The sequence below is a fragment of the Paroedura picta genome, chromosome 16 (genome assembly GCF_049243985.1).
Source record: "Paroedura picta isolate Pp20150507F chromosome 16, Ppicta_v3.0, whole genome shotgun sequence".
Lineage (NCBI taxonomy): Eukaryota > Metazoa > Chordata > Lepidosauria > Squamata > Gekkonidae > Paroedura > Paroedura picta.
Window position 1 is genome coordinate 1200001 of NC_135384.1, and position 20547 is coordinate 1220547.

The window sequence follows — 20547 nt, forward strand, 5'->3', positions numbered from 1 at the left end:
GGGAGGGGGGTCGGCAGGGGGACGGAACCTGCGGGCGGCTTCAAACTCTCCCCGACATCCACCAGCTTCTTGCAAAACTTCTTCTCCCCCAGAATTCCCTCCTGGCCTGCGAATTCTTGCTGCAGAACGGGGCCAGCGTCAACCAGGCAGACCACAGGGGCCGAGGGCCCCTCCACCATGCCACCATCTTGGGCCACACTGGGTACGTCCCTCCTGGGAGAGAGATCCGCGTGGAATGGGCGGTGGGAGGACTTGGGTTTGAGCAGTGCGCCAGGAGTGTCCTCCCTGACAGAATGAGAGCAGCGGTTCTGGTCCTGCCTTGCAGGGCTGTTGTAAACATGGCCCCGATAAGGAACATGAGGCTCTTTCCAGGTGTGGCCCTCAGGGCTGGCGTGAAGGGGGCTGTTCAGAGCCTGTTTCTCTCCCCCCGGCTAGGCTGGCCTGCTTGTTCCTCAAACGGGGCGCCAACATGAGTGCGGTGGACGAGGAAGGGAAAGACCCCCTCTCTATCGCCATCGATTCGGCCAATGCAGACATCGTGACTTTGTAAGAGAGAGCCCCTCCTTGCCTCCCCCCCATCCCTACTACCCACTCTGCGGTTACGTCTGCCCAAGGGTGCCTTGACCCTTGAAAGCCCCTTCCCCAAACTCTCTTAGGGGCTCCTGGACTCCCTTCTGGGCTGGGGAGATATTGAAGAGCACAGGGCCAAAAAGGTGGGGTAAGGGGCAAGAAAAGGTCATCCAGTCTACCCCAACCTTCTTCAGCCTGTGCCCCCCTCCTCCGTGACTTGAACCATCTTCTCTGAGGGAAGCTGGCTGGGGAGGGGGGAGAGACCGGGCTGGATTGGAGGTGGGAGTTCGGGGTTCATCCGTCTTGTCCCATGACGGCTTCCTCTTCTCTCCCCACCCCACCCCTTTGGCATCTCAAAGACTCCGCTTGGCCAAGATGCGTGAGGTGGAGCTAGCTCAGGGCCAGTCAGGTGAGTGCCGCTTGGTCTGGGGGTGGGATGTAGGCAGGGAGGGGGTGGCATTTTGGGGAGGGGGAGAGGGGGGCTCCCTCCCTCTTGAAGCTCTGCTCTTCCTGAATGGGTGCAAATTCATGAACGGGTGCAAATTCTCTGCCCTCTGACAGGGGTACGGCTGCAGGGACCGGGAATTGTTTTGGCCTCGGTTTCCCCTTCAGTAAAATGGGAATAGGGAAAATGTATTTCTCCGTAAGGGGCTTATTTAAAACATTTATATGCTGCTTTCCCACCCAGTCGGGGGGGGGGGTCTCAGTGCTCTGGAGAGCCTTAGTTGAGGGGGGGGTGTCACGGGACTTGTTCCTTGTTGCTCCTTCTCCAGGCGATGAGACCTACCTCGACATCTTCCACGACTTTTCCCTCATGGCCTCCAACGACCCCGACAAGCTGAACCGGCAGACCTACAACCTGAAACTCACCACCTTGTGATGCCAGACAGTCCACACCCTTCCCTGGGCTTCTGGAATGGGAGGGAGGGGGAGCCGGCCTCTGCCCGTGGGCTGCCAGGGGGCAGGAAGGCCGTGACTCCGGACCCCCCAAAGGAGGACCTTGGCCCTGCAGCCGTCTTAGTGACGTTGTGCCGCATGAAGAAGGACCTGGCTGGCCATGGGGCGGAGGGGGCACCTGCCAGCCAAGGACTGTGCTTTCCCAACCCCTGGCTTGGGACTCTGTGCCCCCCCCCCCAACACACACACGCATTTTATTTATGGCTCTCTGCTTAATTCTGGCTGTTGATGGCTCCGTTGGCAGATTAACTTTTGGGTCACAGCTTCTTCCCTTGCCCATAATCCCCTCTGGGATCCCTCCCGACCAGCAGCAACAGGGTGTGGATCGGGGCCCTAAGGAGGCTGTGTAAATGTGGGCAAAGATGCCCGACCGATGTTGCAGAGAGAAGGAAGAGATTTCGGATCCTGGGGGAAATTGGACAAATAAAGTTTTCCACACGTTTTAGACTGAACTTCCACCCTGTCCTCCTCATCTCACCCCCCCCCCGGAGGGGCCGGACAAAAGGGAGTCCAGGGGGAAAGGCTGCTGCAAAGACAAGACCCCCCCCCTCTTGAAGCCAACTCCTTTCTGGCAGCTGCCTGCTTTCCTGTGTGTGATTGGGGGTCTCCTCCGGGATCGAATTCTCTTTTATTAAAAGAAGTTTGCTTGAATCCAGGTGTAGCCAAAGTGCCTCCCACCCAGCAGGGGACGGGGGTTGCTTGCCCAGATTTATCTCTCCCCTTGTTCTGCTGTCCCTTTTTCCCCAAGCAGCTTACAGTGCTAATATGATGGATGCTTCCTCTAGTCTTATCACACCACCCCTGTGAGGTAGATTGGGCTAATGAGACTCTTGGTCTAGCCTACCTCACAGGGTTCTTATGAGGATAAATTGGAAAAGAGGAGGCAGAGATTATATGTTCTGGGGCGAAAAGGCAGGAAATAAATGAAGCAAATGCAGAATGAGTCAGCCTTCAAATGCAGCTCTTTGCTGATCAAGCGTCAACTTTTCCATCAGGTCCCCCCAGTTCTTGTTACCGTGCTGGTGAGGGGATGCTCTGCACGTGTTCATGGGAGCTCATGTCATCTCATTTCACAGGTAGCTGTGCCTTTACCTCCCCCTTTTACCCCAGCAGAGCTAGAGGTTAAGTTTCATTTGGCACCGAAGGAAATAGTAGCTTCCCAGTGAGCAGGTTCCTTCTGCATTTTCTTAAAATGACATTTTAATGGTGAAACAGCCGGGTGGGCTCTGACCTGTTGGGCTTCTCCTTTGGCATACAGCTATGTGGGTGGCTGAGCTGCACCTGCTGAGTTTCTGTCTGTCACAAGAGGTCTCCCCAAAGCCGCCTCCTGCAGGGAACAAAAGCTGGCTGGCCTGCCTATTGGGCGTGGACGGGCTGGGCTTTCCCTTGTGCCCCTTGGCTGCCACCTGACGTGCTGCTTCAGCAGGGGAGTCCCGGCACTGGAGACCCCCCCTCTGCTGGCATCACCTCAAGAGGCCCGGCTGTTGAAGGGGCAGGTAAAGGGGACGGGGGTCTGCAGGAGTTGGGGCGGGAATGGTTGAGTGGGTCTTTTTTAGCCCTCTTCCCCTAGAAGAGTGGGCGTCTCAGCCTGATGTGCAGGAGGGGGATCCTCAAGGTCTGCCTTCTTCACCTGCTTGACCCCTGCCTTCAGCAGCTCCCAACTGCTCCATTGTGGGGCTCACCTCCCCCCCCCCACTGCCAGTACGTGAAGCCCGGGGGTCTAATCCTGCTTCCTAAGAAAACCCCCTTCCGCTGCTAGAGCCCAGAACCCCCCCCCCCCGTTCTCTGGCCCACCCCCGTACCCTCCAAATCTGCCCTTTTCCCAGGACTCCCCCACTTCTCCCTCCCCCCCCACCCCAAAATGAGATTTTCCCAGGTGGGTTGGGTTGCAAAGACGGAGGGCCTACTGATCCAACCGGTTCTGAATTTTCCGCTTTGACTCAGGATTAAGGACTGAAGTCATTGATACGCTTACCTCAAGTTTTTTTTTTGGGGGGGGGTGTACAGAGTAGGCATTGGGACTGGGGGGGAGCTATAAAAGTCATGGGTCTGCAGGGAAAGTGGGGGCTGCAAGTGCCCCCCTGCAGGGGGGGCTTGTGGGTCAGCGGGGGGGGGGCTGCCTGCCCTGTTTTCCTCCAGAAGGGGAGGACTCATCTAGTTTTGGGCCCTTGCATTTCTGCCCCCTGCAGGACAGGGCATGAAGGGTTAAGCCAACTTGGGGGGGCAAGATCTGGGGATCACGTGTGTTTGGGGTCGGTCTAGGGCAGGCCATTGAGAGAGCGCTTCTGCCTTTGGAAGGTCAGGTGGAGTGAGGCCTTTTCCAGCCTCGTGTCCCCAACAAACCCCCTCCCCCGGTCCAACCCGGCCCTCTGGGGCCTTGACCCTGAGCCTGCCCTTGTGGAGGCGCTCCGAAACGCGGCTCCCGTGCGCCAGGTGTGGTGTTGTTCCCCAGTCAGCCTCTAGATGGCGCCACAAAGACCAAAAAGCGTCTTATTGGAGGCGTGAGAACATATATCTTGAATCCCTTGCATGGAATTTGGGTTGGTCTCACGGGGGCCCCTGGGCTCCAACTTAGTCCTGCTGCCAAGGTATGCCAATGAGAAGCCGGTTGGCCCTGGGGGCATCCTGGAGACCACAGGGGATTGCAGGGAACTCAAGGAGTCCCCTGGGGCGATAAAAGTGAGCTTGGTTTTAGCATGTATAACTCTCCCATCCTTGTGTCCTGCTTTGCCCAGGAGTCCCCCCCTCCCCACCTGGTGATGTCGTTAACCCTCGAAGAGCCCCCGGATGGGGGCTGGGGCTGGCTGATAGTCCTCTCCGGCTTCCTTGCAAATTCCCTCACCTACGGGGTCCTGCGGTCCCTTGGCGTCCTCTTTGAAGACCTCGTGGAGGCCTTTGATGCCAGTGCTGCCCAGGTGTCCTGGGTGACCGCCATCGCCTTGGCGACAGAGCAATTTGCCAGTGAGTGTTGCGCTGGGGACCCCCAGGCTGCCTGGCGGGGGGAGTCACTTGTCCGGCTGCTTGAATCCGGTACAAGTCCCCTCTCTGCTGTGGAAGTCCACCAGTCACACATTCCCAGCCTGGGCTACTTCACAGGGTTGTTGTGACAATGAAATGAGGGAGGAGAGAATGATGTTAGCGGCCCCTTTCTCAGCCTGCAAAGTGTCAGGATTTGGGGCTCAGAGGCACCTGCTGCCTGGAATTTCCTGCCTGGGTCTTCTCACTCCGGACTGAGCCCACTTAGGCAAACTCAGGGGAGGGGGCGTGGCCAGAGGGGCCCCCCTCGCGGCTTGGGTGTGCTGCCAGCCCCTCCACCCACCTTCTCTCCCGTCCCCTCCCAGGTCCAATCGGCACAGCTGCCAGCAAGCGTTACGGATCCCGGCCGGTGGTGGCAGCTGGAGGTTTCCTCTCCTCTCTGGGCCTTCTCTGGGCCTCCTTTAGCACCAGCTTGCTCCAGTTATACCTCACCTTGGGGTTTCTGACAGGTGAGTCGGGAAGTCACCACCCCGCTCGCTCACCCCCCCCCAGCCCCTGGAAACCGGGAGCTGTTGAACAGAGCTCTGCTGGACTGTGGCCAAGCTGGGGGATGCAAAACCTTGTATGTAACACAGGGCCTTCCAGTCCAGGGGTGTCTCCCAGCACTCCTGTGCTGCCTTGGGTGACAATATGCCAAATCTTCGGCTATCACACCAAGACAGTTGCTGTTCCTCGGAGCAAAGGCCGAGAATCTGCAGCATCGGCCTTTCCAGCAGGCTTCTGTGCTCCTTTGGTGCCGTTCTTCTGGTGTTTGTGTCTCCTCCCCCGTCCAGCTCCTTCCCCGCTTCTGTCTCCCTGCAGGCTTCGGCTGGGCCTTGTCCTTCGCCCCGGTGATGGGCACCCTGGCCCGCTACTTCTCCTCCCGGCGCTCCGTGGCCATGGGCCTGGCTCTGATGGGCAATGGCCTGTCCTCCTTCGCGCTTTCCCCGCTCCTGCGGCTCTTGGCTGAGTCCCTGGCCTGGCGTGGGGCCTTCCTGGTGACCTCCGCCTTGGTCCTCCACCTGGTGGTCTGCGGGGCCCTCCTCCGCCCCCTGGTCTTGCCCGGAGACCGGCTGGAGTCGGGGTCCTTGTTTGACTGGCCGCTGTTCGCCCAGCGAGGGTTCGGGGCCTTTGCTTTCGGCACTGCGCTGCTGGCGGCCGGATACTTCACCCCCTACGTGCACCTGGAGCCTTTCGGGCGGGCGCTGGGCCTCGACCCCTACAAAGCGGCCACCCTGGTGTCGGCCGCGGCTCTGTCGGATGCCCTGGCCCGCCTGCTGGCTGGCTGTTTTGCCGACCGTCGCCTCATCGTTCCAGCTCGTCTCCTGGTGCTGCTGAACTCCCTGACAGGAGGGAGCCTCCTCCTGCTCCCGCTGGCCTCCTCCTACGCAGACTCCCTCGCCCTGGCTTTGCTCTACGGCATCAGCGCCGGGAGCTTTGCCACCGTAGCCTTTGGGGTCTTGCCGGAGATCGTGGGCATTGCGCGAGTCGTGAATGCAACCGGCCTCTGCCTGATGGTGATGGGCGTCGGAGGGCTGCTGGGACCCCCCTTGTCTGGTAAGCGCCCCCCCCACTGATTTCCAAGGGTCGGCAGAGTTTTAATTTGCAAGAGGAGCAAAGCATCAGGCTCTTTAAAGAATAAAATAGTCTTTTTAATTAAGAGAAACAGCCACGTATAGGAGGAGGAGAGACCTGACTAACTTATAACTCTTGCCTGTAGTCGTTCTTTTGTTCAACTGCTGTTCTGGAGGCAAGCAGGGAGGAAGTGTGTTCAAAGGAGCAGGGAGTTTCCCACGAGCCAATCAGGAAAGGGTTTGAAGAATTCCAGGAAGTTCCCAGCCTAACTAAGCTTTGATGCCCCCTGCTGGATATTTTTTTTATGCTCACTGCAGAGCTTGCAGGTTCCAACTCCAGGGACTCCTTTGGTGGTTGTGGAAAGCTCTTCAATTCGCAGCTGACTGATGGTGACCCAGGAGGAGGTTTGCCCTGGCCAGCCTCCGCGTGGCAACCGGGACTTCCTTGGAGGTCTCCCATCCAAGCGCTACGCAAGACAGACCCAACTTTGCCTCCAAGACGGGATGAGGGGGGGTTAGCCCGGGTCACCCAGTTCAGGGCGTATCCTTATTCCCCAGGGCTCCTCACAAGACCTCGGCTCCTTTGCAAATTGGGGTAACGTTTGCTAAACCTGAGCCGCGGGATGGGTGAGCTGGCATCTAAGGCCTTACCAAGGCCCTTTGCCGAAGTCGGCAGCAGGGGGTGAGACACCAGAGCTGGCATTTCCGGATGACCAGACAGAACGGATCTCTCGTCCCTTAAGGGCCTGGCGGTGCTGAGGAGCCAAGCGTGTTTAGCGGTTTGTGACGGGTTTGATAACAGCCCCTCAGCATGGGGCAGGGCTTAGCGTGAGCGATGCTCACTGCGTGTGTCAAAGAGTGGGAAGAGCTAAAAGGCCGCGGTGGGGAGCACTGAAGGGCCTTGCGCAGCTCCCACTGGGGGAGGCTCAGGGGGGCTTCCGGCTGGATTGGGCGCCGACTCCCTCCAGCTCCAGGATGTAAGAAGAGGAGCCCTGCTGGATCCAGCCACGTGAGCCTCCACACAGAAAGAGCCGCCCTAAACTGAATCAGGCCCTCGGTACTGTCTACTCTGACTGTCAGCAGTCTCCAGGGTCTCTGGCAGAGAAAGGTCTTCCCCGTCCCCTCCTGCCTGGCCCTTTGAACTGGAGATGCTGCCTGGGATTGAACCGGGGACCCTCTGCGTGCCCAGCAGGTGCTCCGCCCCAGACCCATGGCCCTTCCACAGTCCAGGCACAGTCGATGGACTTCAGCATTGCCTCGGTCATAATGGCCATCCGAATAGCAGCGGCTTCTTTGGTTGGCCTTCAGGCCCTGTTCTCTGCCCCCAGCAGCCCGGCAGTCAGGAGCACACTGCCTCTGAACATGGAGGCTCCATTTACCCACATAGCTATTAGCAGAAGTTGTCCCAGTCCATTTTTAAGCCCCCTCCCCCCCCAAAAAAAGGTCCCCTAACATCTTCCTCTCTGCCCTGTGATTCCCTCCTAGGCTTCCTGCGAGACGTCACAGGAAACTTCACGGTCTCATTCCTGGTGGGCGGGACCTTCATCCTCTCCGCCAGCCTGGTCTTCCTGGCCCTCCCGTCAGTTTTTGCTGGCTGCGGGGCCTGTGGGGGCGAGGGGGCAAGGGCTCCCAGGGCCCAAGGGGAGCCCCACGTCCTGCTGGTGCCGTGTTCAGCCCCTGCTGCTCTCACCAGCACGAGTCCCGCCGTATGAGATGCGAAGGCTGTGGCGGGTTCTTGTCCGTGGTGGCAACTGGCCTTCTCCAGCCAAGAACTCAGGACTTCGACATTACAACTTTCTCTCAGTTAGGCTTGAATGGCTGTGGCTTCTCTGAAGGAGTCCCAGGGTCTGCATCGGGGCCGCAGCTGGGAAGGCTCTCTACAGCCCCCCCCCCTTGGTCTCTGTTGTAATTCTGGGCAATCCCCAGTCCCACCTGGAAGTTGGCATCCCAAGAGTCTTTGGCTTCACCTGCTCCTTGTTGGAGTCTGATTCTGCAGCCCTACCTGAAGCAAAGCTGGGCTGGGCTGGGCTGAGTCATTGCCTTGAAGGGGAAAGAGAAAGAGAGAGAGACACAAAAGAAAATAAAAACCCGTTTGAGTCTTGCAGCAGTTTAATTTCCCTGTGTGTGTGTGTGTTTTGCATGCCCCTCTCTCCTTTCTTTGTGAAGTGCTTTCTGTAGGAGGAATTCTGCCCTTCTGGTCTTGAGCCTGACCCCTGTAGCTGGATTCAATGTGGGACCTTCTGCATGTCAAGCAGAGTCTCTTCCGCTGGGCCACAGCGCCTCCCTTGCAGCTGCATTCAGGTGTCAAGATCCTGGCTCTCCCGGGCTCAGGCAGAGGTCACCCCCTGCCTGGTGCTTTCGGCTGGAGGTGCTGCTGGGGACTGAAGCCGGGACCTTTGGCGTACAAAGCAGAGGCGCTTCCCCTGAGCCATGGCCCCGCCCACGATTGTGCCATCGCCTGCCCCAGGGTTTGATTATATGGACTGAGAGGGGAACCATGGACCGGAGCCTCTGCTCTGGAGAGCCCCGGCCCCAGTTCCAAAGCTAGGCCTCGGGCGGCTCAGCTCCACTCAGCCCCAAAGCCGCCACCTTCTGGGGGGCAAGGCTCCCGCTCTGCTTGGCGTCCTTGGGGTTGTCTGCGGGGAAGCAGGGGAGGTAGTCTGGCACGGCCACAAGAGCCAGGGCGGCCACAAAGAGGATGGAGCCAGCAACCTGGAAGGAAGCCACGTAGCTGCCGGTCGTGTCCCGGATCCAGCCTGCAAAAGGGGAGAAGACAAAAGAAGGCTTGCAGGGCAGCAATCCCTCCGTCCCCACGGGGAGCCCAGATCAGAGGGGCCCTGAGGAGGGGAGACGGGGGTCCTTCCCCCTTTCCTGGCTGCAGAATGATGCCCCATGCGCCATTCGACCCTGGAGCTTTGGGGCTCCCCACGACCTGCTGCCTGGTCCTTTTCGGCTGGGGCTTTCTGAGCCACAGTGTCATCCTGCCTTCTACTGCATCATGCCCTTGGGGGGGGGGGGTCAAGGGCACGAAGGGCAGCAGGTCCCCAGGGCTCCAGGCAGGACTCCTTCCTCCCCAGAAGGCTGCAGGGGACTGAGCCCGGGACCTCCTCCGAGGCAAGCAGAGGCTCTTCCTCTGCCACGGCTCCTCCCTCTTGTCCCGGCAGCTCCTCCGTGCCTGAGCTAGCCTCCTGCTGGGCCTGCCTGGAGGTCTCCCCCAGAAGCGGCCCCGTCTCGCTTCCTTACCCGACAGCGGGGGCCCGGCCAGAGCCCCGAAGCCTTCCATCAGGTTAATGAGCCCGATGGCCCCCATGATTTGGTCTGGCCCCACAATGTCCGTCAGAGTGGAGAACTTCAGGGGGATGATGGCGCTCGCCAGGAACCCGTAGCCGGCGCTGATGCCCACCATCCGGGCGTAATTGTGCCCCAGGGGCAGCGCCAACACGCTGGCGCCCGTCAGGAGGGTCCAGAGGCTGAGGTGGTGGATGAGGCGCAGGGGGCCCCAACTGGCCAGCCAGCCGGCCACGATGCGACCCACGATATCGGCGATGCCCACCACAGACACCAGGGAGGCAGCTTGGTATTCGTCGAAGCCCGTCTCCCTGGCATAGGGCAGCAGGTGGATGAAAGGCATTAAGTGGCCCGCGGTGATGAGCACTCCGGAGACACAGAAGACCACGAAGGGTCGGTGGCAGAGCAGAGGCAGCCCGAGGAGCGAGGCCCACCGGCCCCATCGGCTCCCCGGCAGGGGAGGCCGCACCGCATCCCTTGGGGCCAGGGGCAGTGGCCGCAGGAGAGCCCCGCTCACCACCAGGTGGAAGACCATGCCGGACACGAGCAGGAGGGCCCCGCGCCAGCCGTAGGACTCCACCAGGAGCTGGAAGAGGGGGGAGAAAGCCAGGGAAGCCATGCCCGCTCCGGAGAACACGGCCGTGTTGGCCAGGGTGCGCCGCCGCTTGAAATACCGAGCGACCAAGGCCAGGGAGGGGGAGAAGACGAGGGTGCCCCCGGCACCTGAAGGGCACAGAAGGAAAAGGGGTTAACGTGGACCCCTAGCCCCCCAGAGACTGAGCCAGAGATGCCCCGGCCGCTGGGACAAGGGGGTGGCTCTGTGGAGACAGGACTTGGCTCACCTGTGAGGAGACCAATGAAGAGGTAGAGCTGAGGCAGGCTGGTGGCGAAGGAGGCCAGGAAGAGTCCCAGCCCCGAGAGAAACCCACCGACCATCCCCACGGGCCGTTCACCATACTGCGCAGCCAGGGCGCTGGCCAGAGGACCTGTCGGGGGCACCAAAGAGGGCGGCTCAAAACCTCTTCCCCACACATGGGCCCAGGCTGGGGTGGGAAGAGAACTAGGAGGAGAACCCCAGGACAGGGTCACCAATTTGGTGCCCCTAGGGCTCCTGTGAACACCTTTCCTGGTGCCTGCCAGGTGTTTTAGGAAGCGGGAGGGACCAGAAATTTGATTGGCTGATGCGTTTTGGTGGACTTCCCTCTCCCCTGTGAGGTACGAGGGCTGAGAGAGCTCTGAGAGAAATGCTGTCCAAGAACAGCCCAAAAAAGAACTGTGATGGGCCCAAGATCAGGCAGCTGACTACACATGGGGGGGGGAGAGGGGACGCAAACCCCGTTCTCCAGATTAGAGACAATAAGGTTATACAAGAGACGCACACCCCAGTCTGATGGTGACTGCTGAGTCCCACCCAGCACCTTGCAGGAATATGCAACATAAGACGAGCGAGAGTATTCCAGGGCATGTGCCGAGTGCATCTCAGCCACCCGTGTAGTCCTACGTTTGGATTTGTGCACCAAAAGGCCCTTGAGTCGCATACTCACTGGTGAACAGCAGCGTGGCCATGGTAACAGAGGAGATCCAAGAGACGGCCGTAGACGGCTCCCCGAAATAACCCATGAATTCCACAAAGAAAACCCCGAAAGATCGGATCACCCCAAAGACCAGGGCCGTCTCCAGGAAAGCCGCCAACACGATCATCCAGCCCCAGCCCCCATCGGGAGGCTCAGCGGAGGGCCCCTGGGGCGGCATGGTCGTCTTGCTGGGAAAGACCCCCTCTGAGCAGCGGGCCCCTGAGTGCCCCGTGGGGCTGTTCACATCGCTCCTCCGCTCTGCCCCAGAGACAGCTGCCTTCTCCTCGTTGCAAGGGGGCGAGGTGCTCCTTGGCAGCAGCTGCAGAAAAGGAGGAAGCCGGACCCCCTTTCCTGCTGCTTTCTCTTCCCGAGAGAGGTGAGAAAAGGAGGTGAAAGACCAACCACAGGCCTTTGTCGGCCCACATCCCCAAGGCCTCTTAGCACAAGATCTGGGGGCAAAGTCTACAGGTGTGTCCCATTTCCCAGGTTGAACCTCCAACCTACTTCGCTCCTCTCCGGAACCTGACTCCACCCAGCGCCCCATGGCCAGCGCTCTAGGGTGGGAAATCCCGGGGGGCTGGGGGTGGGGCCTGGGAAAGGCAGGTTTTGTGCTGAGCTGCTTAGCAAGGGGTGGCCTGCAGTTGGGGAGGCCACTTTGGCCTGGCAGAAGGCGGCCCAGAGCCTTCCCTCCCCACCCCCACAGGCTCAAAACATGTCACCTGCCGCGAGACGGCTTTGCTGATAGGGGCGGGCAATAAATATAGTAAAAGCAATGATAATACTAATGATAATGTTTGGGGAGGCTTGTTAAAAAAAATGATTGCTGAACATATCAATAATATATAGGAAGCAAATTCGGGGTGGGTCTCAAAGCCATGGGCTTGGTCTATGCCCTGTGGGCACCGGCAAGCAGACCAATGCTCAGGTACAGGTGAGTCACGTGGACAGAGAAGGAGGCCAGCAGCAACCCCAGCCTGGAGAGGAACCCACCAGCCATCCTGACAGGGCGTGCCCCATAGCAGGTACTGAGGGCGCTCCCCACAGGACCTGTAGGGAGCATCAAAGAGAGGAGAGCTAAGTCAAATCACTCTGCGTCATTAGGATATGTTCCAGAGAATTGTGCAAGAGGTTCCAGAGAATTGTGCATCTGGGGTTAGCACAGACTTCCTGGTAATAGCTCTGCCGTCCTAAGGCGTTGATTGGCAGAAACTTTGCATATGTGTTATTGCAACAGAATAAGGAAAATCTCCTTCCCTTTGCTGCAAAATCAGCTCCTGACTCTGGCATGAGGGAACAGGAAACAGCATAGTTTCAGTAGATCTAAATAAACAGGAATCTTCTAATAAAGCGTGGCCCAATCGGTGGATGTCTAAATCTGTAGATTGGGGTCACACCGACTATGAACAGATAGTTCTACAAAACTGGGGTCCCTCCCCCCGGGTTTGCAAAAAAATTAATCCCCTCTTCTTTTTCTTGCAAACCCGGGGGGAGGGCCCCCAAGTTTGCAGAACTATCTGTTCATGGTCAGTGTGGCCCCAATCTACAGATTTAGACATCCACCGATTGGGCCATGATTTATTAGAAGATTCCTGTTTCCCTGGCATAGGGCAGCAGGTGGATAAAAGGCTTTAAGTGGCCCGCTGTGATCCGCACTCCGGAAACACAGAAGCTCGGTGGCAGAGCTTCTCGGCTTTCTCACCCGGAGGTTGGCACCATGATCCGTCCTGTCATCCATCCGAAGGATACAGCGCAGACATCTTTGAGAGGTACCCAAAGTCATCCAAGGGCACATCTCATTCTTAGAAGTCACCTGGGGCCAAAGCAATGCCCCCTCCCCATATGCAAAGGGGGAAGTTTTCAACAGGGCCAATCCAGGGTGGGCTACAAAATATGGGTCAGGGCAGCACCCCGCGGCTGCTTCAGCCCTGGACTCCCGGCCCTGCCCACATGAGCCAGGTAGGAAGACTCCCCTAGCCCCCCTCACCCTCTGCATTCCCTTGGCTGAAGCCACTCCCAGTTAACAGGCAGGCCTCGCAATTCTGCTCCTCCGTTGGTGATTCTTTGGGGTTGTGTATATAAAGCTTCCAATGAGAATATCGTAAAATGACTGTTACTTGCCTAGTGCTACAAGCAACTTTGTAGCAGCCATAATTGCTTGAGGATTTGTACAGAGGAATTCAAATGGGTGGCCGTGTTGTATAGTTGCCACTGAGGAAAGCGTTGAAAACGTGGTTTATAACTGGGACATGTTGTGGCAATTTGTTATTTCCCCACTCGGTATTTACAGTCATTGTTTGCTGGGCCAGAAGTGTATTCTCAGAAGTGAAGGTCACAAGACTTGCACCATACAAGCCTGTCCCTCAGCCTCTTTGCTTGGTTTCGTGGTTAAGAGCAGCGGCTTCTAAACTGGCAAGTTGGGTTTCATTCCCCGCTCCTCTGCATGCAGCTAGCTGGGTGACTTTGGGCGCTGTCAAAGTCCTGATAGTGCTGTTCCGTCAGAGCTCGCTCAGCCCCACCGACCTCACCAGGTGCCTCTTGTGCAGAGAGGAAGGGAAGGTGATTGCAGGCTGCTTTGAGGTTCCATCGGGTCGTGAAAAGTGGGGTATAAAAACGAACACTTCTTAGAAAAGTGGGGCCTGGGGATCCCTTGGAATTCCAGCTTTCTCAAGACGACACCAGTCAGTTCCTCGGGAGAGAACGGATGATTTGGGCTCGGTGGTCTTGTGTCCCACTGGGCCCGTGTCCTCTGCAGATTCCAAACCTCCAGGAGTTTTCCAACCTGAGCCTGGCAACCCGACTCCCTCCCCCTTACCAGTGGCCAGGCAGCCCCTATTTCCCTCCCCAGCCCACCTCTGAAATCCCCAGGGACAGCCTGACCCACAGCTGGCAGCCCAGATTACAACCCATCTCCAGATGACAGACACCAGGTCTCCTGGCATGCTGGCCTCACATCTCGGCTAAGCTCCCTCCCCAAACCCTGCCCCCAGTCTCCAAGAATTTCCAGATGCAGAGTTGGCATCCCTACCCGGAGAGCAGCATTAATGCCTTTGGCCCCAGAAAACAGGATTTCATTGTAATGCCCTTCTTAGGGGCCCCTTCGCGTGTGGAGCCCCTTCACTTTCCCCTCCAGGCTTCCCCTTCCGACAGTTAATTCTTTTACAGAGAAAAAGCAGGTTCCAAAGGGCACCTCTGGGAAGCTGGACAAGGGAGGGGGCCAGGCTTGTGCCACCTGGATTCGCGGGGGGACAAAGTCCACCCCACAGTTTCCAGCTCTTCTGCTCAGCAACCGCAAGAGGTTATCTGCATTTTGCAAGCTTTGGATTACTCTGGGGGGCCAGGAACGGCCTCTGGACACCTGCAGCTGTACCCACAAGCCCCCTCCCCGTAAACCCAGAATCGCTTTTCAAGCAGACAACACCCCTAGAGAGCACAGTGGAAGGGGCCCCACTTTTGGGGCTGAGCCCAGCAAGACGAGGATGGGCCCTTGGGCAAAGAAACAGCCCAGACAGCCCAGGAGCACCTTAAGGACAAAAGAAACGGGTGTCCCAGCTCACTTCTTCAGATACGCACAATCAGTTGTTCCAGATGTTGGCTCAGCTCTGCCACGTGACTGGCACAGTGCCAGGGTGGCCACTCCCAGCCAAGGGCATTTCTCCCCGCCCTCCACAAACCAAACCCCTTCCCCTCAAATGTGGCCTCCCCTTCATTCTGGCACCCAGCATCACCTTCCTCTCAGGGTTAAAGGGCAGAATGTGGGAATTCAGAACCTCAACCTCTGCTCATTTTTTTCCACCATTTCAAATGAAACAAGGAGTAACAGACATGTCCAAAGAACAGAAAGGCTTAAAAAATGCTTGGAGGAAAACTCATTTTTATCATAAACAAACAATAAATGTTAAAATCTCCGGCATTTCACATCAGCCGCTCCTCCCTTGGCCAAATTGGGATTCCAGTAGCAGCAAAGGCCTCTTCCAAGGGAGTCAGGAAAGGGTGTGAAGGGGGGGGGGGGCGAAGTGCAGGCCGTGGTTCTTCTCGAAGGTGTTGAGAAAAAGAGAGTCAAAACGGGCTTGTGAAGTGCCCTGTGAGTGTGTTATGCTGACGACGCAGCAAAAGAACGCCGGTTGCAAGAGGTTTTTGCACAGTGGGAAATCAAAACAGCATACTGGTCTTGTTTTCGCCTGGTCCGAACATGCCCCAGGCCAGGCCCACAGAACTTCAGGGCATCCACAGCAGGCCGGACCCGTCCTGTGACCGTGTCTGAGGATTCTTCAAGTCACCCGGAATCATGGAACGGAGAGTTGTTGCGGCCTTCAGACGATCGGATTGACCTGCCCTGCGATCAGCTCTCTTTTGAGGGAGAAAAACCACCCTGCCCAGGAAGGCAAGCTTGAAAGGCTCCCTTCCGGCCAGAAGGGGGAAAGGCACAGAGGAGAGGACCGCTCACGGCCTAGGGGGCTACGTCCAGCCCCCCCCGCCCCGCCCCCCGAGGGAGCTTGCAGGCAGCCGTCAAGCTGCTCAGTTTCTCGGCTCATTTGTCTCCCAGACTGCAGCCTGGGCCAACAAAACTGTGACACAGCTCAGCTGGTGAAGCAGCTCTCGGGAAGCCACGCTGTGCTGCGGGTGCAGATCCCAGGCTGAGAAGGCAGGGTGGCGGCCCCCCCCCCCCCCCGCAGTGGAAGCGAGGAAAGAGTGGGAGGGCCGGAGGGAGGGAGGCAGAGACCCTCACAGCTAGCACAGGGGGACACACAGGAGAAATGGGGGGGGGGGATTTCCTCCTGGCTCACAGAGCTTCTGGCAGGTATTCCCAGAGGGGGGGCCCAATTTGTGCTGGGTAGGCCTCCATGAGTGCGGCTGCAGCACCCCGGCAGAGACCCGGCTGTTAGATCTTGGTTCCTGCCAGCATCGCCCCCCTCCTTCCCTGAGAGAACGAGCCCTCAGCCCTGCCGTCCCTCCCCTGGCGAGGGGGCAATGCCACCTGTTCCCTGTGGTCCTGGCCACTGCCATAGTGCCCGTGGGTCTACCTCTGCATCAGCTGTCGGGGAGCGCCTTCTCTGTCCTGGACACCGCCTCGTAGGGGGAACGCTCATGGGGAGAGGGGGCCCCCCCATGGACAGGAGCCGGCCCTAAGGGGGAGTGTTCCCCAGTCTCCATCGCAGCAGACAGTTCCTGCGGAGTAGGCCGAGTCGTGCAGGCGGAGAAGCCGGGCAAGGTGACGAGAACAAGGCTTCCCGCCAAGATGAAGGAGCCGGCTGTGAGGAATGAGGCAACGTAATCGCCTGTGACGTCTCTCAGGAAACCTGGAACAGAGAGAGAGAGGGAGGGGAGAGCACACACCCCACAAGCCTGGAGAAGAGGGGGCTTTATACCCCGCTTGTCAAAGGAGTCAAGGAGTCTCAAAGTGGCTTACCCAAAGTGGTACCCAAAGGAGTCTCGAAGTGGCTTACAATTGGCTTCCCTTCTTCCTCAACACAATCCTGCCGGGTAGGTGGGGCTGAGAGAGCTCTGACAGAACTGCTCTGAGAACAGCTCTAAGAGGGCTGTGACTAGCTCAAGGACACCCAACTGGCTGCATGTGGAGGAGGAGCAGGGAATCAAACCCAGCTCACCAGACTGGGAAAGGGAGAGGCCTTGGTGGGATATATCGCAAAAAAATGAGCCATTTTCTCCAGGGAAACACATTTCTGTTCTCTGGGGATTTCCAGACCCTACCTAGAGGTTGGCAAGCTAGCAGGTGGGAAATTGGCAGGTAGTCCTCATGGACAGAAATACACTCTGCACATGCTCAAAGGCACTCTCATTTACTTTCAGACTTCTTCCCACTGGAATCTGCTTTGCGCTGAACCCCCCCCCCCTCCCATTAGCAAAGAAGCAGAGAAGCAGCCAAGCACTGGGTCTGAATTCCTAGACCGGGGTGGGTGGGGTGGGAACCCTACCTGAAAGGGGCGCTCCCAGCAGCCCCCCGATGCTCTCTATCATCTGCAGCAGCCCCATCGAGCTGAAGATGTTTTTGATGCCCACGATCTCAGGGATGATGGAGAAGACGACGGGCGTGAGAGCCCCGGAGAAGAAGCCGTAGCCGAGGCTGATGGCCACCAGGAGCGGGTAGCTGCGGCCGACCGGGATCAGCACCAAGGACACGCCGGTCAGAGAGGTCCAGGTCACCAAGATGTGGACCAGCCGGAAAGCCCGGCAGTTGCCCAGCCAGCCGGAGAAGAGGCGGCCGCACAGGTCCGCCACGGCGGCCACGGACATCAGGAAAGCCGCCTTGTACTCGTCAAAGCCCAGCTCTCTGGCCCGGGCCACCAGGTGGACGTAGGGGATGAAGTAGCCGGTGTTGATCAGGGTGACGGCGAGGACGAAGCGCATGAACGGCCAGTGGGACAGGAGGTGGAGGCCAAAGAGCGAGGAGAGCTTCTTCAGGCCCGTCTCCGCCGAGGCCCCCGGCAGCGGGCCCACCAGGTCCTCCTTCAGGGTGAGCGGGCGGATGAGGGCCCCGCACACCACCAGGTTGAAGGACATGCCCGCCACAATCATCAGGGCCCCCCGCCAGGCATAGGCGTCCACCAGGAGCTGGAAGAGCGGGGAGAAGGCAAACGAAGACAGGCCCACGCCAGTTAAGGCCAGGCCTGTGGCCAGCGTCCGGCGGGCCTTGAAGTACCGTGCCATGGAGGCCATGGAGGGGGTGAAGACCAAGGCCCAGCCGAAACCTGCCAAGAGACGTACACCGGGGATGAGAAGAGGAGAGCGAAAACCAGGCCCGATTCCTCTGTCCTTCTCACACGCAGTAACCCACCATTTTGCGTGAGCTCTCCTCAGTTCCCGAGAAAGTCAAGTCACTCGGTTGCCTCCTCCTCTGACCCCTCAGAAGCACGACAAATAAAAGTGACAAATAAAAGTGGCCTCTCCAACGTCCCGGCTGCGGAGTCTGGAGTCTTAGGGGCACTCCACCAAAGACGCTCGTTTGGTGGCTACGGGGCAGACGGCCTTTTTGGTGGTAGCCCCACAATTCTGGGATAACCTCCCCGGGGAGGTGCACCCGGCCTGCTCCCTTTCCATCCTTGCAAGGCCGCTGAAGACCTTTTTATTTAGGACAGCGTTGGATTAAACCAGCCCTAAATGGTGGTTTTATAATTCCGGTTCGACAGTACTAAAACCTGAACGAGGGTGTTGGGGGGAACCTACCAGAGAGCAGCCCGATGCAGAGGTAGAGGTGGGCGAGGCTGGTGGCAAAGGACGCCAAGAAGAGCCCCAGGCTGGAGAAGAACCCGCCGGCCATCACCACGGGACGCGCCCCATAGCGGGAGCTGAGGGCGCTGCTCACAGGACCTGCCAACGGTGGGGGCTGGTCAGGGCGCTTCCGTCTTTGGGTCGCCCCCATTGCCCTCAGATGTGGGCTGGAGAGGGGCAGGTCCCTAAGAGGACATCAGTGGATTGCCGAGGGTGGCCGGGTGTGGCTCCCACCGACCTACCCCCCTTATCCGCTCACCCACCCACTAGTTTGCAGCCCCTTCCCCCTCTGGCCGCCGCAGAAACGAAAACCACGTAAGAGCAGCAGCAGCAGCAGCAGCAGCAGCAGCAGCAAAGTTATCCAACACGGCCGTGAGGCTGGGCTGACGTCAAATTCACCCCATGAAAGCAGGAGGAGGGAGTCCCTCAGGTTCCGGTCCCCGCAGAGACCCCCCTGGGACGACCCCGCACCCCCTCCCCACTCACTGACAAACTGCTGGACGGCTATTCCTATGGACGTGATCCAGGAGATGCGCCGGGACAGTTCGTCAAAGTACTCCACAAACTCCACGAAGAAGACCCCGAAGGAGCGGATGACCCCGAAGACCAGGGCCGACTGGATGAAGGCTGCCAGCACCACCATCCAGCCCCAGCCCCCATCGGGGGGCTCCGGGTGGACCACGGCCTGGTAGGGCATGGATCCTGCAGAGAGGCAGGGCAGGGAGAAGAGACGCAACTCCGTTTGGGTGCTGGTTCCCTCCGAGCTCCTTCCCACTTGCCTTGAACAAGTCTTTAATACACCCCAAGGAAGTGTCTCTCTTTATACCCTGCTTTTCTCCCCAGAGGGGCCCACATGGTTCTGCTCTGCTCCACTTTGTCCTCGCACTGCGAAGGAGGTCAGTGCCCCGAGGTCCCCCAGGCAGCTTCTGGGGCCAAATGGGAGATATTGGACAGGGGGGAGCCTGGCCTGATCCAGCAGGGCTGCTCTTGGGCTCTGAGCCTGTGCAGAGGGTCTCGGCCCCACTGCTCCCCAGGCCTATGGGCACAGAACTCCAGCCTGGCACTGGGAGGCCTCCAGGAACCGGAGAACACCACATGCGCCCATGATGGGATCTCGGAGGCGCAGGTTCAAACCTGCGCTTTGCCAGGGGAGGTGGCTGGGTGGCCTCGGGCTAGTCACGCCCTCTCAGACTCCCTACCTCACAGGGTCGTTGTGAGGATAGGACTGGAGAATGAGGGAAGCCAATAAATGAACGCTACATTCGTGGGGACCCACCCGAAGACACGAAGCATGGCGCAAGATTCCCAGCCTCAGGCCGGGCCCTGCGTCGCCCCTGCTTACCGCGCAGTCAGCCGCTGCCAAGCCCCTTCCTCCGCGCGGCTCCCCGGCGCGCCATGCAGGTAGTTGCGGGACCGCACGCGCGGGCGATCCAGACGGCTTCTGCGGGGAAGGAGGAGAGAAAGGGCAAAGCCGCCGCCACCTACGGCAGGGACTGCGGGGGGGGGGGCGCTGCGGACTCCCCCTCCCCGGCTCTCTCCTCCCCCGGCGCCGGGAAGGGCGAAGTCCAGCGGGAGACGGGGGGGGGGGGTGCGTGCGCGCGTGGATGCCTGAGAGCCTGCCTGCCTGCCTGCCTGCGCCGGAGAAAGGCGCGTGTGCGCGTGCGACCTCGGGCGACCCCTCTTCCCCGTGCGCGCGGGCGGCCCCCCTCCCTCCCTCCCGGAGATGGGTTCGCGTCCCGCCCCTCGCCCCCCCCCCCCGGCACGAACGCGCCCCGGCTCTCCTTACTGCGCGGCGGCGGCGGCCAGCGGTGCCCGGGGACGCGAGGAAGGCGCGCCAGGCTCGGAGGGCGCCGGGAAGCTCCGCCCCCCGCGGTCGCTCGTTCAGCCGCTGCCAAAAACTCGGGAGGGAAAAGGGGTCGGGCTGGCGCAGCCGCACTGAGGGAGGCGGGGGCCGCGCACGTGGACTCGGGGCTTCTGGCGGGGGGCGTTGCTGGGGGCCGCTTGTTTTTCTTTGGGGGGGGGGTCTCCTGTTCCTTCCCGTCATTTCTCGCGCGGAGCCCCGGGGGCTTCTGGCCGGGCCAGGTGAGGGAGGGTCGCAGTGCGGGCGCGAGGCGTGGATCCCAGCTCGAATCTGCCCGGGAAGCCCTCTGCGGCCCTGGGCGACCTACCTCGCAGGGCCGTTGTGAGGCTCGGAGGGGGGGGGGGAGGAGGACGGCGGGACTTGCTTCAGCGCTCCTCACTGGACCGCGAGCGGCAATTGGAGGGTCGCAGCCTGTCCTCCCTCTCCGCTCCCCGCAAAAAAAAGTCTCTTCTCCTGCAAGGGGGGGGGCAATTCCTGGGGA

At 59.6% G+C, this 20547-nt stretch overlaps 4 protein-coding genes across 8 annotated transcripts in view; 2 read left to right on the forward strand and 2 right to left on the reverse strand.

Moving 5' to 3' along the window:
- The window catches only part of ACAP1 (ArfGAP with coiled-coil, ankyrin repeat and PH domains 1), a 14597-nt gene extending 12419 nt beyond the window's left edge, over nt 1-2178 (forward strand). The window contains 4 exon segments of the mRNA XM_077314482.1: nt 93-202; nt 436-546; nt 930-979; nt 1344-2178. Coding sequence (XP_077170597.1) covers nt 93-202; nt 436-546; nt 930-979; nt 1344-1450 — 378 coding nt within the window. The 3' untranslated portion in view covers nt 1451-2178.
- A 208-nt stretch (nt 2179-2386) lies between these two features.
- On the forward strand, nt 2387-8229 carry SLC16A11 (solute carrier family 16 member 11). 3 transcript variants are annotated; one of them, XM_077314465.1, is made up of 6 exons: nt 2387-2603; nt 2786-3023; nt 4263-4488; nt 4869-5012; nt 5365-6099; nt 7602-8229. In XM_077314465.1, exons 3-6 carry the CDS (start codon nt 4287-4289, stop codon nt 7826-7828), a joined length of 1308 nt encoding a protein of 435 aa, XP_077170580.1. In that variant the 5' UTR covers nt 2387-2603; nt 2786-3023; nt 4263-4286; the 3' UTR covers nt 7829-8229. The 3 variants fall into 3 exon arrangements, with proteins under 3 accessions (XP_077170580.1, XP_077170579.1, XP_077170578.1); XM_077314464.1 differs by having other exon boundaries at nt 2387-3023; XM_077314463.1 differs by lacking the exon at nt 2786-3023.
- Nucleotides 8208-11387, reverse strand: LOC143825986 (monocarboxylate transporter 13-like). Its single transcript, XM_077314466.1, has 4 exons — nt 10949-11387; nt 10247-10390; nt 9360-10127; nt 8208-8872 (listed from the first exon to the last, which is right to left on the reverse strand). Exons 1-4 carry the CDS (start codon nt 11154-11156, stop codon nt 8661-8663), a joined length of 1332 nt encoding a protein of 443 aa, XP_077170581.1. The 5' UTR covers nt 11157-11387; the 3' UTR covers nt 8208-8660.
- Nucleotides 11388-14832: 3445 nt separating this feature from the next.
- LOC143825005 (monocarboxylate transporter 13-like) lies at nt 14833-20480 on the reverse strand. Of its 3 annotated transcripts, XM_077312899.1 has the most exons (6): nt 19992-20476; nt 19548-19646; nt 18692-18907; nt 18161-18304; nt 16912-17685; nt 14833-16275 (listed from the first exon to the last, which is right to left on the reverse strand). In XM_077312899.1, the coding sequence occupies exons 3-6, from the start codon at nt 18900-18902 to the stop codon at nt 16007-16009; spliced, it is 1398 nt and encodes a 465-aa protein (XP_077169014.1). In that variant the 5' UTR covers nt 18903-18907; nt 19548-19646; nt 19992-20476; the 3' UTR covers nt 14833-16006. The 3 variants fall into 3 exon arrangements, with proteins under 3 accessions (XP_077169014.1, XP_077169015.1, XP_077169016.1); XM_077312900.1 differs by lacking the exon at nt 18161-18304 and having other exon boundaries at nt 19992-20480; XM_077312901.1 differs by lacking the exons at nt 19548-19646; nt 19992-20476 and having other exon boundaries at nt 18161-18390; nt 18692-18844.
- Between the last annotated feature and the right edge of the window lie 67 nt (nt 20481-20547).

What these genes read in the sequence shown, in the direction of transcription:
- SLC16A11 (XM_077314463.1), top strand. Translation starts at nt 2,451, where the DNA reads ATGAAGCAAATGCAGAATGAGTCAGCCTTCAAATGCAGCTCTTTGCTG. An exon ending in CATGTCATCTCATTTCACAG is followed by an intron (nt 2,604 to 4,262) that starts GTAGCTGTGCCT and finishes TGCTTTGCCCAG; the next exon opens with GAGTCCCCCCCTCCCCACCT. An exon ending in GGCGACAGAGCAATTTGCCA is followed by an intron (nt 4,489 to 4,868) that starts GTGAGTGTTGCG and finishes GTCCCCTCCCAG; the next exon opens with GTCCAATCGGCACAGCTGCC.
- LOC143825005 (XM_077312899.1), bottom strand. Translation starts at nt 18,902, where the DNA reads ATGCCCTACCAGGCCGTGGTCCACCCGGAGCCCCCCGATGGGGGCTGG. An exon ending in AGCCGTCCAGCAGTTTGTCA is followed by an intron (nt 18,305 to 18,691) that starts GTGAGTGGGGAG and finishes CACCGTTGGCAG; the next exon opens with GTCCTGTGAGCAGCGCCCTC. An exon ending in CTGCATCGGGCTGCTCTCTG is followed by an intron (nt 17,686 to 18,160) that starts GTAGGTTCCCCC and finishes GTCTCTTGGCAG; the next exon opens with GTTTCGGCTGGGCCTTGGTC.
- LOC143825986 (XM_077314466.1), bottom strand. Translation starts at nt 11,156, where the DNA reads ATGCCGCCCCAGGGGCCCTCCGCTGAGCCTCCCGATGGGGGCTGGGGC. An exon ending in CTTCATTGGTCTCCTCACAG is followed by an intron (nt 10,128 to 10,246) that starts GTGAGCCAAGTC and finishes TGTGCCCTTCAG; the next exon opens with GTGCCGGGGGCACCCTCGTC. An exon ending in GGCCGGGCCCCCGCTGTCGG is followed by an intron (nt 8,873 to 9,359) that starts GTAAGGAAGCGA and finishes CCCCTTTTGCAG; the next exon opens with GCTGGATCCGGGACACGACC.